The sequence below is a fragment of the Coregonus lavaretus genome (genome assembly GCF_964263955.1).
Source record: "Coregonus lavaretus genome assembly, contig: HAP1_SCAFFOLD_3660, whole genome shotgun sequence".
Taxonomy (NCBI): Eukaryota; Metazoa; Chordata; class Actinopteri; order Salmoniformes; family Salmonidae; genus Coregonus; species Coregonus lavaretus.
In genome coordinates this window covers 17,125-30,000 of record NW_028161266.1, presented here as the reverse complement: position 1 = coordinate 30,000, position 12,876 = coordinate 17,125, and the positions used below count along the sequence as shown (strand labels likewise).

General features: G+C 43.3%; 2 protein-coding genes across 2 annotated transcripts in view; both read left to right on the top strand.

Annotated features, from left to right (window-relative positions):
- LOC311120980 (nuclear protein MDM1-like) overlaps positions 1-6,687 on the top strand; it is a gene marked incomplete at its 5' end in the record, with an annotated part of 26,172 nt that extends 19,485 nt beyond the window's left edge. Inside the window, 3 exons of the mRNA XM_084195528.1 lie at positions 740-977; positions 3,859-3,927; positions 5,712-6,687. Coding sequence (XP_084051654.1) covers positions 740-977; positions 3,859-3,927; positions 5,712-5,821 — 417 coding nt within the window. The 3' untranslated portion in view covers positions 5,822-6,687. The remainder of the gene's footprint in view (positions 1-739; positions 978-3,858; positions 3,928-5,711) is intronic.
- A 3,941-nt stretch (positions 6,688-10,628) lies between these two features.
- LOC311120979 (uncharacterized protein) lies at positions 10,629-12,670 on the top strand (the record flags this gene model as incomplete). Its single annotated transcript, XM_084195527.1, has 6 exons — positions 10,629-10,666; positions 10,837-11,058; positions 11,377-11,436; positions 11,633-11,791; positions 12,341-12,400; positions 12,584-12,670. The coding sequence occupies exons 2-6, from the start codon at positions 10,903-10,905 to the stop codon at positions 12,668-12,670; spliced, it is 522 nt and encodes a 173-aa protein (XP_084051653.1). The 5' UTR covers positions 10,629-10,666; positions 10,837-10,902.
- Positions 12,671-12,876: the final 206 nt, after the last annotated feature.

The window sequence follows — 12,876 nt, the reverse complement described above, 5'->3', positions numbered from 1 at the left end:
TATAGGCAGGGTTACTGTAAGGAGAAGATACATCTAGTATTTATAGGCAGGGTTACTGTAAGGAGAGGATACGTCTAGTATTTATAGGCAGGGTTACTGTAAGGAGAAGATACATCTAGTATTTATAGGCAGGGTTACTGTAAGGAGAGGATACGTCTAGTATTTATAGGCAGGGTTACTGTAAGGAGAAGATGCATCTAGTATTTATAGGCAGGGTTACTGTAAGGAGAGGATACGTCTAGTATTTATAGGCAGGGTTACTGTAAGGAGAGGATACATCTAGTATTTATAGGCAGGGTTACTGTAAGGAGAAGATACATCTAGTATTTATAGGCAGGGTTACTGTAAGGAGAAGATACATCTAGTATTTATAGGCAGGGTTACTGTAAGGAGAAGATACATCTAGTATTTATAGGCAGGGTTACTGTAAGGAGAGGATACATCTAGTATTTATAGGCAGGGTTACTGTAAGGAGAAGATACATCTAGTATTTATAGGCAGGGTTACTGTAAAAGCACGTTGTGATAACTGCTGTGCTGATGTTAAAAGCTTTATAAAATCGATTTGATTGATTGATTGATTGTATTTGCTAGTGTTTTAGACTAAGATAAGAACATTTTACTTGGCTGGTTGTATGCCTTATGTTTTGTCAATGCTATTTTTTTGGGGGGAGTATATCTGTTGTTATAGGTGCCTCTAGTCTTGTTAGTTAGTGAATCTGATGTTGTGTCTCTATCAGAATGAGGAGCGGAACCAGCCCCTTTCCTCTCCAGCAGCAGGGGTGACCACTGTGGACCCCCTCCCCCTGAGAGAGGACTCCTGGTCGGGGGAGACCTCTCCAGAGAACCCCCCTGATCCTCCACCAGAGGCCAAACCCTCCCGTAAACGCACCACCAGCGGACGACCACACGCCGCCGTCCCTCCACCTGTTAACCGCATCCAGGGGATGCTCAGAGACCCAGAGTTCCAACATAATGGTAACTATCCTTAAGACCACTATCACTACAAACGGCCTCAGCAGTTTAACTGAAAATACAAATAGCATTGGTTTTTTGACTGATCAAAACCTCTTTTACATTACTGGCGTTTGGGATGCTGCATCCGCAACTTCAATTCAAACTGTGTGACGTTGTCGCGTCACATCATCACCCTATAGTTATGGGCCAATCAAAACACTGCATTCTGCCTCATCAAAGACAGTTTAGTGAGAATGAAATGAACATATAAATGTGACAATGAGCATCATTTACCGTCGATGGGAGGTGTGTGTGAGTGTGTGTCAGGTTTCCGTCATCTCTACAGTATATAGGTCAGTATGTTTGACTCAGTCCCTGTGGGGTGTGGTCTCGCTCTCTCTCTACTGCTGAGACATCGTTACAGTTTGTGGCTTTTCTCAGCATATTCTACCGTTGCGTAACACAAAAAAACCTGGTCCCAGATCTGTTTGGACTGTCCTGCCTAGTTGCCACGTCCAGGTTAGGTTATGTAAGTAGCCTGTATCTGTTTGGGTTGACTTGCCACGTGCCGTCTTGCAAACCTGTTGCTGTCTCACCAACGGATCTGACACCAGGCTACCTGTTGAATAACATAACCAGGACGTGAGAAGGAAACAGAGTTGTAGTCCGGTCCTCATTCCTTCCTTCCCGCCAGACCAGATATTGTCTAGTATTGTAGTTCCTAGCTGCTTCTTTCTCCTCAAGACAAAAGATACAGAAGCCGATGCCAGAGGATCACAACTGGGGGAAATCCCTTTTTCTCCAGAGTCCTTCAACTCTTTCTCTTCCTCTCGTCTCCCTCCATTCCTGACTCCACTCCAGAACCCCCGCCCCCCCATTCAGTTTATTTTCAGAATAATAGGCCTACACCTGAGATAGAAACACCTGAGGTCGAATGAGGTAGAAACACCTGAGGTAGAAACACCTGAGATAGAAACACCTGGGGTAGAATGAGGTAAAAACACCTGGGGTAGAAACACCTGAGGTAGAAACACCTGAGGTAGAAACACCTGGGGTAGAAACACCTTGGGTAGAAACACCTGGGGTAGAAACACCTGAGGTAGAAACACCTGGGGTAGAAACACCTTGGGTAGAAACACCTGAGGAAGAAATACCTGGGGTAGAAACACCTGGGGTAGAAACACCTGGGGTAGAAACACCTTGGGTAGAAACACCTGGGGTAGAAACACCTAGGGTAGAAACACCTGGGGTAGAAACACCTGGGGTAGAAACACCTGAGGTAGAAACACCTGGGGTAGAAACACCTGGGGTAGAAACACCTGGGGTAGAATGAGGTAAAAACACCCGGGGTAGAAACACCTGAGATAGAAACACCTGAGGTAGAAACACCTGGGGTAGAATGAGGTAGAAACACCTTAGGTAGAAACACCTGGGGTAGAAACACCTGGGGTAGAAACACCTGAGGTAGAAACACTTAGGGTAGAAACACCTGAGGTAGAAACACCTGGGGTAGAAACACCTGAGGTAGAAACACCTGGGGTAGAAACACCTGGGGTAGAAACACCTGGGGTAGAAACACCTGAGGTAGAAACACCTGGGGTAGAAACACCTGGGGTAGAAACACCTGGGGTAGAAACACCTGAGGTAGAAACACCTGGGGTAGAAACACTTAGGGTAGAAACACCTGAGGTAGAAACACCTGGGGTAGAAACACCTGGGGTAGAAACACCTGGGGTAGAAACACCTGAGGTAGAAACACCTGGGGTAGAAACACCTGGGGTAGAAACACCTGAGGTAGAAACACCTGGGGTAGAAACACTTAGGGTAGAAACACCTGAGGTAGAAACACCTGGGGTAGAAACACCTGGGGTAGAAACACCTGAGGTAGAAACACCTGGGGTAAAAACACCTAGGGTAGAAACACCTGAGGGAGAAACACCTGGGGTAGAAACACCTGGGGTAGAACCACCTGAGGTAGAAACACCTGAGGAAGAAACACCTGAAGTAGAAACACCTGGGGTAGAAACACCTGAGGTAGAAACACCTGGGGTAGAAACACCTGAGGAAGAAATACCTGAGGTCGAATGAGGTAGAAACACCTGAGGTAGAAACACCTGAGGTAGAAACACCTGAGGTAGAAACACCTGAAGTAGAAACACCTGGGGTAGAATGAGGTAGAAACACCTGGGGTAGAATGAGGTAGAAACACCTGGGGTAGAAACACCTGGGGTAGAAACACCTGGGGTAGAAACACCTGGGGTAGCATGAGGTAGAAGTTGTTTCCGGGTCTTCAGAGGGAGGGGAGGGGCTTCAGGAGTTCATCACAGTCACAGACCCACTAAGGAGTTCATCACAGTCACAGACCTACTAAGGAGTTCATCACAGTCACAGACCCACTAAGGAGTTCATCACAGCCACAGACCTACTAAGGAGTTCATCACAGCCACAGACCTACTAAGGAGTTCATCACAGCCACAGACCTACTAAGGAGTTCATCACAGTCACAGACCTACTAAGGAGTTCATCACAGCCACAGACCTACTAAGGAGTTCATCACAGCCACAGACCTACTAAGGAGTTCATCACAGCCACAGACCTACTAAGGAGTTCATCACAGTCACAGACCTACTAAGGAGTTCATCACAGCCACAGACCCACTAAGGAGTTCATCACAGTCACAGACCTACTAAGGAGTTCATCACAGCCACAGACCTACTAAGGAGTTCATCACAGCCAATGACCCACTAAGGAGTTCATTGGAAGACAACGGACTATAACTGTAGCAGTATTGTGCATCATGTGTAATAACATGGAAAGCAAAAATGTACTGTTATCTTAGCATTGACATGTATCTCCCACAACAACAAACAGAACAGGTGTCCATTGTCTTCCTCTACTCTAGGTAATTTAGGCCTGAGGACGTCGGATCTGCTGCTGTGTCCAGGGGGTGGCTGTGGAACTGATGATGAAGGTAATGTCATGGCAACAAGCTTCTTCACATTAGTCTGATAATGAAGGTGATATACTACAATGCAGGATCAATGACTTAGTCATTTATTTTCTGGTTCATTAAGAAACCTAAACTCAGAGATGTGTTTTTGGTTGTTCAGTCAATTAGACATGCCCATTTCAAGCTTATAAAAATATATATATATATATCTGACTCTCCTTTATCCTGTTCTGTAGTATACCCATCCGGTGTCCTGGACTTCTGGATAAGTTAAAGCTCAGCTCATCACAACTAGACTAACTAGGCTGATGTTGGTATTCAGTGTTAAAGGCAGGCTTAGGGGTAATGTTGGTCTTCAGTGTTAAAGGCAGGCTTAGGGGTAATGTTGGTATTCAGTGTTAAAGGCAGGCTTAGGGGTAATGTTGGTCTTCAGTGTTAAAGGCAGGCTTAGGGGTAATGTTGGTATTCAGTGTTAAAGGCAGGCATAGGGGTAATGTTGGTCTTCAGTGTTAAAGGCAGGCTTAGGGGTAATGTTGGTCTTCAGTGTTAAAGGCAGGCTTAGGGGTAATGTTGGTATTCAGTGTTAAAGGCAGGCATAGGGGTAATGTTGGTATTCAGTGTTAAAGGCAGGCTTAGGGGTAATGTTGGTATTCAGTGTTAAAGGCAGGCTTAGGGGTAATGTTGGTCTTCAGTGTTAAAGGCAGGCTTAGGGGTAATGTTGGTATTCAGTGTTAAAGGCAGGCTTGAGGGTAATGTTGGTCTTCAGTGTTAAAGGCAGGCTTAGGCGTAATGTTGGTCTTCAGTGTTAAAGGCAGGCTTAGGGGTAATGTTGGTATTCAGTGTTAAAGGCAGGCTTAGGGGTAATGTTGGTCTTCAGTGTTAAAGGCAGGCTTGGGGGTAATGTTGGTCTTCAGTGTTAAAGGCAGGCATAGGGGTAATGTTGGTCTTCAGTGTTAAAGGCAGGCTTGGGGGTAATGTTGGTCTTCAGTGTTAAAGGCAGGCTTAAGGGTAATGTTGGTCTTCAGTGTTAAAGGCAGGCATAGGGGTAATGTTGGTCTTCAGTGTTAAAGGCAGGCTTAGGGGTAATGTTGGTCTTCAGTGTTAAAGGCAGGCTTGGGGGTAATGTTGGTCTTCAGTGTTAAAGGCAGGCATAGGGGTAATGTTGGTCTTCAGTGTTAAAGGCAGGCTTGGGGGTAATGTTGGTCTTCAGTGTTAAAGGCAGGCTTAAGGGTAATGTTGGTCTTCAGTGTTAAAGGCAGGCTTAGGGGTAATGTTGGTCTTCAGTGTTAAAGGCAGGCATAGGGGTAATGTTGGTCTTCAGTGTTAAAGGCAGGCTTAGGGGTAATGTTGGCCTTCAGTGTTAAAGTCTTGATACAAGTGAAGCGACACCTCCTCTTACACAAAATAAAATGAGACATTTGCTTCAATATCTCCATGACATAAAGCATAAAGGCTAGCTGAGGTTCTATATCTTTGGGGGTCAGCTGATCACTCTCTCCCTGACCTGGCTAACCTCTGACCCCTGAGGTTCTATATCTTTGGGGGTCAGCTGATCACTCTCTCCCTGACCTGGCTAACCTCTGACCCCTGAGGTTCTATATCTTTGGGGGTCAGCTGATCACTCTCTCCCTGACCTGGCTAACCTCTGACCCCTGAGGTTCTATATCTTTGGGAGTCAGCTGATCACTCTCTCCCTGACCTGGCTAACCTCTGACCCCTGAGGTTCTATATCTTTGGGGGTCAGCTGATCACTCTCTCCCTGACCTGGCTAACCTCTGACCCCTTACCCCTTGGTGACCCTCCAGATGACAGGATGTCCCAGATCTCGTCCAGGTCGGCAGCGTCCTGCTCCATGGCCTCCCAGGTCCTGGACCGAGCCCAGAGGAGGAAGGACCACTTCTGGGGGAAGAGATAACAGGAAGCACTGACCCCCCCCCCCCCCTCACATTGCATCCCAAATGGCACCCTATTCCCTATGTAGTGCACTACTGTTAGAGGAGGAAGGAAGACTTCTGGGGGATGAGATAACACCACTGACACACACTATGTCCTAAACATCACCCTTATACCCTATGTAGTGCACTACCTTTGTCTCTGGGGGAAGATATGACAACACTGACACACAGCACGGTCTGAACCACAATGTGTCCCACATGGCACCATATTTACCTGACCATATAGTGCACTGCTTTATAGCAGAATGGAGTACACTATAGTACACTGCTTTATAGAATCTGGGTTTCTATTACCAGAGTGTCCAGACTACTAGGCTGAATCTGGGTTTGTATAACCAGAGTGTCCAGACTACTAGGCTGAATCTGGGTTTGTATAACCAGAGTGTCCAGACTACTAGGCTGAATCTGGGTTTGTATAACCAGAGTGTCCAGACTACTAGGCTGAATCTGGGTTTCTATAACCAGAGTGTCCAGACTACTAGGCTGAATCTGGGTTATTATAACCAGAGTGTCCAGACTACTAGGCTGAATCTGGGTTTGTATAACCAGAGTGTCCAGACTACTAGGCTGAATCTGGGTTTGTATAACCAGAGTGTCCAGACTACTAGGCTGAATCTGGGTTTGTATAACCAGAGTGTCCAGACTACTAGGCTGAATCTGGCTTTCTATAACCAGAGTGTCCAGACTACTAGGCTGAATCTGGGTTTCTATAACCAGAGTGTCCAGACTACTAGGCTGAATCTGGATCTGGGATACCCTCCCTATTTGTGTGAATTTAGTTCAGATGTTTTGTAATAATGTATTGAATAAAGTGTAAAGAACTGGATTTGTATTTATTCTAAATGATTTCGTTTTGTATATGGAGAACTACTTTTTTATTGTAATTGAGATTTTTACTGTAGTATCGATTCTGCGTTGTTAATATATTACTTGATACACTACTCTGGATACACTGGGCCCCGTGTAGCTCAGTTGGTAGGGCATGGCGCTTGCAATGCCAGGGTTGTGGGTTCGTTTCCCATGGGGGGGGGGGGCAGTATGAAAAATGTATGCACTCACTAACTGTAAGTCGCTCTGGATAAGAGCGTCTGCTAAATGACAAAAATGTAAATGTAAATGTACTCTTGTTGGAATGTGAATTATGCACTACTACTGCTACTACAAATCAACATTGATGCAGATGAAACATGTTGTATAGGTTTGTATAAGAGATACACTGTGTGTTTGAATGCAACGCTGTTGAGAGGAAAGATTAAATAAATGTTGGAACAATCGGTATCCATTAGCTATCTCGTTGACTTCATGTATTATAGAATACATTTGTAGTAATTCACTGTAATATTTATGCGATTGGCTGCTTCCCAAATAGCACTCCAGTCCTTATACAGCGCCTTCAGAAGATATTCTCTTGACTTTTTTTCCCACAATTTGTTGCGTTGCAGCCTGAGTTTAAAATGGATTAAATTGAGATGTTGTGTCACTGGGCCCACACGCAATACCCCACGATGTCATAGTAGAATGATGTTTTGAGACATTTTTACAAATTATTTACAAATGAAAAGCTGAAATGTCTAGATTCAATAAGGATTCGACCCCTTTGTTATGGCGAGGCTAAATAAGTTCAGTAGTAAACATTTGCTTAACAAGTCACATAATGAGTTGCATGGACTCACACTGTGTGCAATAATAGTGTTTAACATGGCTTTTGAATAACTACCTCATCTCTGTACCCCACACATACAATTATATGTAAGGTCCCTCAGTCGAGCAGTGAATTTCAAACACAAATTCAAACACAAAGACCAGGGAGGTTTTTCAATGCCTCGCAAAGAAGGGCTCCTATTGGTAGATGGGTAAAAAAAAAAAAAGCAGACATTGAATATCCCTTTGATAATTGTGAAGTTATTCATTTTACTTTGGAAGGTGTATCAATACATCCAGTCACTACAAAGATACAGGTGTCTTTCCTAACTCGGTTTCCGGAGAGGAAGGAAACCGCTCAGGGATTTCACAATGAGGCCATTGGTGACTTTAAAGCAGTTACAGAGTTTAATGGCTGTGATAGGAGATAACTGAGGATGGATCAACAGCATTGTAGTTACTCCACAATACTAACCTAAATGACAGAGTGAAAAGATGAAAGCCTGTACAGAATACAAAATATTCCAAAACATGCATCCTGTTTGCAATAAGGCACTAAAGTAAAACTGCAAAAAATGTGGCAAAGAAATTAACTTTATGTCTTGAGTACAAAGTGTTATGTTTGGGGCAAATCCAACACAACACATCACTGAATACCACTCTTCATATTTTCAAGCATGGTGTTGGCTCCATCATGTTATGGGTATGCTTGTCATCGGCAAGTCAGGGCATTTTTTAGGATAAAAATAAAATTCTAGAGGAAAACCTGGTTCAGTCTGCTTTCCAACAGGCCCTGGGAGACACATTCATTTAGCAGGACAATAATCTAAAACACAAGGCCAAATATACACTGGAGTTGCTTACCAACACGACATTGAATGTTCCTGAGTTGCCTAGTTACAGTTTTGACTTAAATCAGCTTGAAAATAATAATTTGCAAATGTTGTCCAATCCAGGTGTGCAAAGCTCTTAAGAGACTTACCCAGAAAGACTCACTGCTGTAATCGCTGCTAAAGGTGATTTCAACATGTATTGACTCAGGGGTGTGAATACTTATGTAAATTATATTTATGTATTTCATTTTCAATACATTTGTAATAATAGTCAAGTCATTTACCAGGAAGGAACCATGGTTGGTCTGTCATACCCAGGTAATAGTCAAGTCATTTACCAGGAAGGAACCATGGTTGGTCTGTCATACCCAGGTAATAGTCAGGTCATTTGCCAGGAAGGAAGGAACCATGGTTGGTCTGTCATACCCAGGTAATAGTCAGGTCATTTACCAGGAAGGAACCATGGTTGGTCTGTCATACCCAGGTAATAGTCAGGTCATTTACCAGGAAGGAACCATGGTTGGTCTGTCATACCCAGGTAATAGTCAAGTCATTTACCAGGAAGGAACCATGGTTGGTCTGTCATACCCAGGTAATAGTCAGGTCATTTACCAGGAAGGAACCATGGTTGGTCTGTCATACCCAGGTAATAGTCAGGTCATTTACCAGGAAGGAACCATGGTTGGTCTGTCATACCCAGGTAATAGTCAGGTCATTTACCAGGAAGGAACCATGGTTGGTCTGTCATACCCAGGTAATAGTCAGGTCATTTACCAGGAAGGAACCATGGTTGGTCTGTCATACCCAGGTAATAGTCAGGTCATTTACCAGGAAGGAACCATGGTTGGTCTGTCATACCCAGGTAATAGTCAGGTCATTTACCAGGAAGGAACCATGGTTGGTCTGTCATACCCAGGTAATAGTCAGGTCATTTACCAGGAAGGAACCATGGTTGGTCTGTCATACCCAGGTAATAGTCAGGTCATTTACCAGGAAGGAACCATGGTTGGTCTGTCATACCCAGGTAATAGTCAGGTCATTTACCAGGAAGGAACCATGGTTGGTCTGTCATACCCAGGTAATAGTCAAGTAATTTACCAGGAAGGAACCATGGTTGGTCTGTCATACCCAGGTAATAGTCATCAGGTAATATAACCAGGTAACAGCCCATGACGTGTGGCTCAGTGAAAACACACTGGTTTATCCCTCCACCTGCTTCTCTGTTGTATGAAACGGTACTAGAATGACGCATGAAAACACTTCCCATAAGATAAGACATGGATTAATGTAGCTTGGCCTACAGTGGTATGCTTCATAGAAGCCTGTCCCACAGTGTTTGATGATAGTTGGTGAACCTCTGCCAATAATAAGGGAAACTGCCCCCCGAGTTGTGAAAGAGCCTAGTGGTTTCCTCTACGGCTGAACAAGGGTTATGTCCCAAATGGCACCCTATGTCCTATATAGTGCACTACTTATGACCAGAGTCTTATGGGTAGTGTTCAAAAGTAGTGCACTACATAGGGAACAGGGTGCCATTTTGGGATGTAACCAAGCTCTCAGAGGGTCACTTGGCAACTCAGTGTGCTGAATCTGCCTCAATCTGTCTCAAGTGCACCAGCTCTCCTTTATTGTTGACGTCTCAAATGGTACCCTATTCACTAAATAGTGCACTACTTATGACCAGAGTCTTATGGGCCCTGGTCAAAAGTAGTGCACTTTAAAGGGAATAGGGTACAATTTGGGATGTGGATTCAACGATTAACTATTGTAAACATCGTGATGTGTGTTGAGCCTGGGCTCAATGGCTGATCTGTTTGCAGTGCTGTCATATATTTAATTTCATTGAGGGGAATTTACAGTTAGCGTTATACAGTTACTCTATATCGAATGTTCCAGCATCCTAAACCACCTGAGCAGAAGAAAACTGACGCAATCATTTCAAATATTAATAACTGGGTGACGTAGCCACAACATCCCGAACCCAGGCAATCAGTTCTCTTTTTGATGAATGACTGAGTTCACGTCATTCATTTAGGAACACATTTATTTATCTCATTTCATATTTTTTGCTCATGAATCATCTTCCCTTTTTTCTGCCTATTATGTTATTTTTGTGTATTTTTTCTGTATAGTATTGCAGTTCGGTGTTATAACGTTGACCTGGTTAACCCAGGTCGGGAGGCTGCGGAGGGAGGGGGGGATACCCGCGGATTGACCTGAATACGGGGAAAGGAACCACAATGACGTCCCCTCCACCTAGGCCTCTAGACAATATAAATACTTTCCCTACCAGGTAGAAAACATGACAACCTACCAAACCAACCCTTCAAGGTAAGCAGCTTAAGGTGCGATCTTGGTTGTAGTATTACAATAGGTCTCTCTTGCAAAATAGATGTATTATAACCTGTAGCGTGTAGCCTTTAAATAACATTAGACAAGGCTTACCTAAATTAAAATAAGTTATTTAACTGTCTCTTATTCATATAATGTATTGTTTCCAGGCGAACTGTGATATTTTCGCATTATTATTCAAACGAAGAGAAAGACACGCATCTCCCGGAGCCAATATGAAGTTCAGCATGGTCCAACTCCTAGCCGCGGTGGTGGTGGTGATGAGCGTGTGTCTGCTGCGGGAAGCCGTGGCGCACTCCATCCACCGCCCGCTCAGCGCCCCACTGCACAGCGCGGACACCGACTCCATGGTGCGGCTGGTGGCTCAACACGTAAGTTACTTTATCATATTTCATATTACTTTATCATATTTCATATTACTTTATCATATTTCATATTACTTTATCATATTTCATATTACTTTATCATATTTCGTATTACTTTATCATATTTCATATTACTTTATCATATTTCATATTACTTTATCATATTTCATATTCCATAATGGCTTATAATTGTAGGACTAAACTAAATATATTATATTTGTGGAACTAGCAGCCTATTATTTTTGTCTTTTATACGGGTTTATTTGATTATGGTTTTTGATTTATTTTTTTGCCTAATAATGCCATTCCTGTCTGTTTCAACAGGCGCAAAGTTCTGACAATGATACTGACACTAAACTGATGCCAGACATCGATACTAAAAGGTGTGTCAATTAAACCAATTAATAATATCATGTTAATCCATGTCTAGCCTATTATTTTAGAGCTTGGTGAGAAAATGGTATCCAATTTAGTTTTGTGTTTTATTTTATATTTCTACATTTTTCTAAAATATTTCTTGATGCAAATGTAGGCAATACTAATATATCATACTAATTAATGGATGCCTTTAATTCAGCAGAACCACAGGGACATCTGCTGCCTGCATGCTAACATCCTGGACTTCTACCTGAGTAACATCCTGACCACTAAGGAGAAGCAGGACAAGCATCATCCTAAACTCCCTGCCCTGAAGGAAGACCTGGCCCGAGTCAGCAGAGACCTGGAGGAACATGGCTGTGTAAGTTCTCCTCTCTTTCGTTCACTTTACCTACACTCACTTGTTATATCTCTCTCTCTCTTCATCTGTTCTCTACCTTTTCAACACACTCCTATGTTTCACTCTGTTTGTCTGTCTGACTGTCTCTCTCTCTCTCTCTCTCTCTCTCTCTCTCTCTCTCTCTCTGTCTCTCTCTCTCTCTCTCTCTCTCTCTCTCTCTCTCTCTCTCTCTCTCTCTCTCTCTCTCTCTCTCTCTCTCTCTCTCTCTCTCTCTCTCTCTCTCTCTCTCTCTCTCTCTCTCTCTCTCTCTCTCTCTCTCTCTCTCTCTCTCTCTCTCTCTCTCTCTCTCTCTCTCTCTCTCTCTCTCTCTCTCTCTCTCTCTCTCTCTCTCTCTCTCTCTCTCTCTCTCTCTCTCTCTCTCTCTCTCTCTCTCTCTCTGTGTCTCTCTCTCTCTGTGTCTCTCTCTCTCTCTCTCTCTCTCTCAGTCAGAGATCTGAGGTGTGATATTGTGTAGAGATGGTGTTTATATCCCCCCAGAGAAAGTGACTGATTCCTCTCTCTTTCTTCTAGGCTATTAAACATTACAATGATCACCACCACAGCAAAGCTTTCCGCAAGAAGTTGTCCGAGGTAATTCTTCACGATACCCGTATAGACTTGATCATTTTCATGCTTGTCACAAATAAAACATTATAAACTAAGTTATTAATAAGGGTTAAATGCGTTAATCAAAGTTAAAATTAATCCATTGAACATTTGATTGAATGCGATCTTTGTCTAAAACCCATTTTGTTTGTTTCTTGTGTATTTCAGATGGAGGCGGGGAAAGGGATGAAGAAAGCTATTGGAGAGATTGACATCCTCTTCACCTTCCTGAAAGACTTCTGCGTGCACGCCTAGATCCACATGCAGGATTCAGACACATCCCACATCATTATATAGAGATGTACAACTAGATCCAACACATGCTATTTCATCATATAGAGATGTACATCTATATCCAACACATCTATATCATCATATAGAGATGTACAACTAGATCCAACACATCTATATCATCATATAGAGATGTACAACTAGATCCAACACATGCTATTTCATCATAT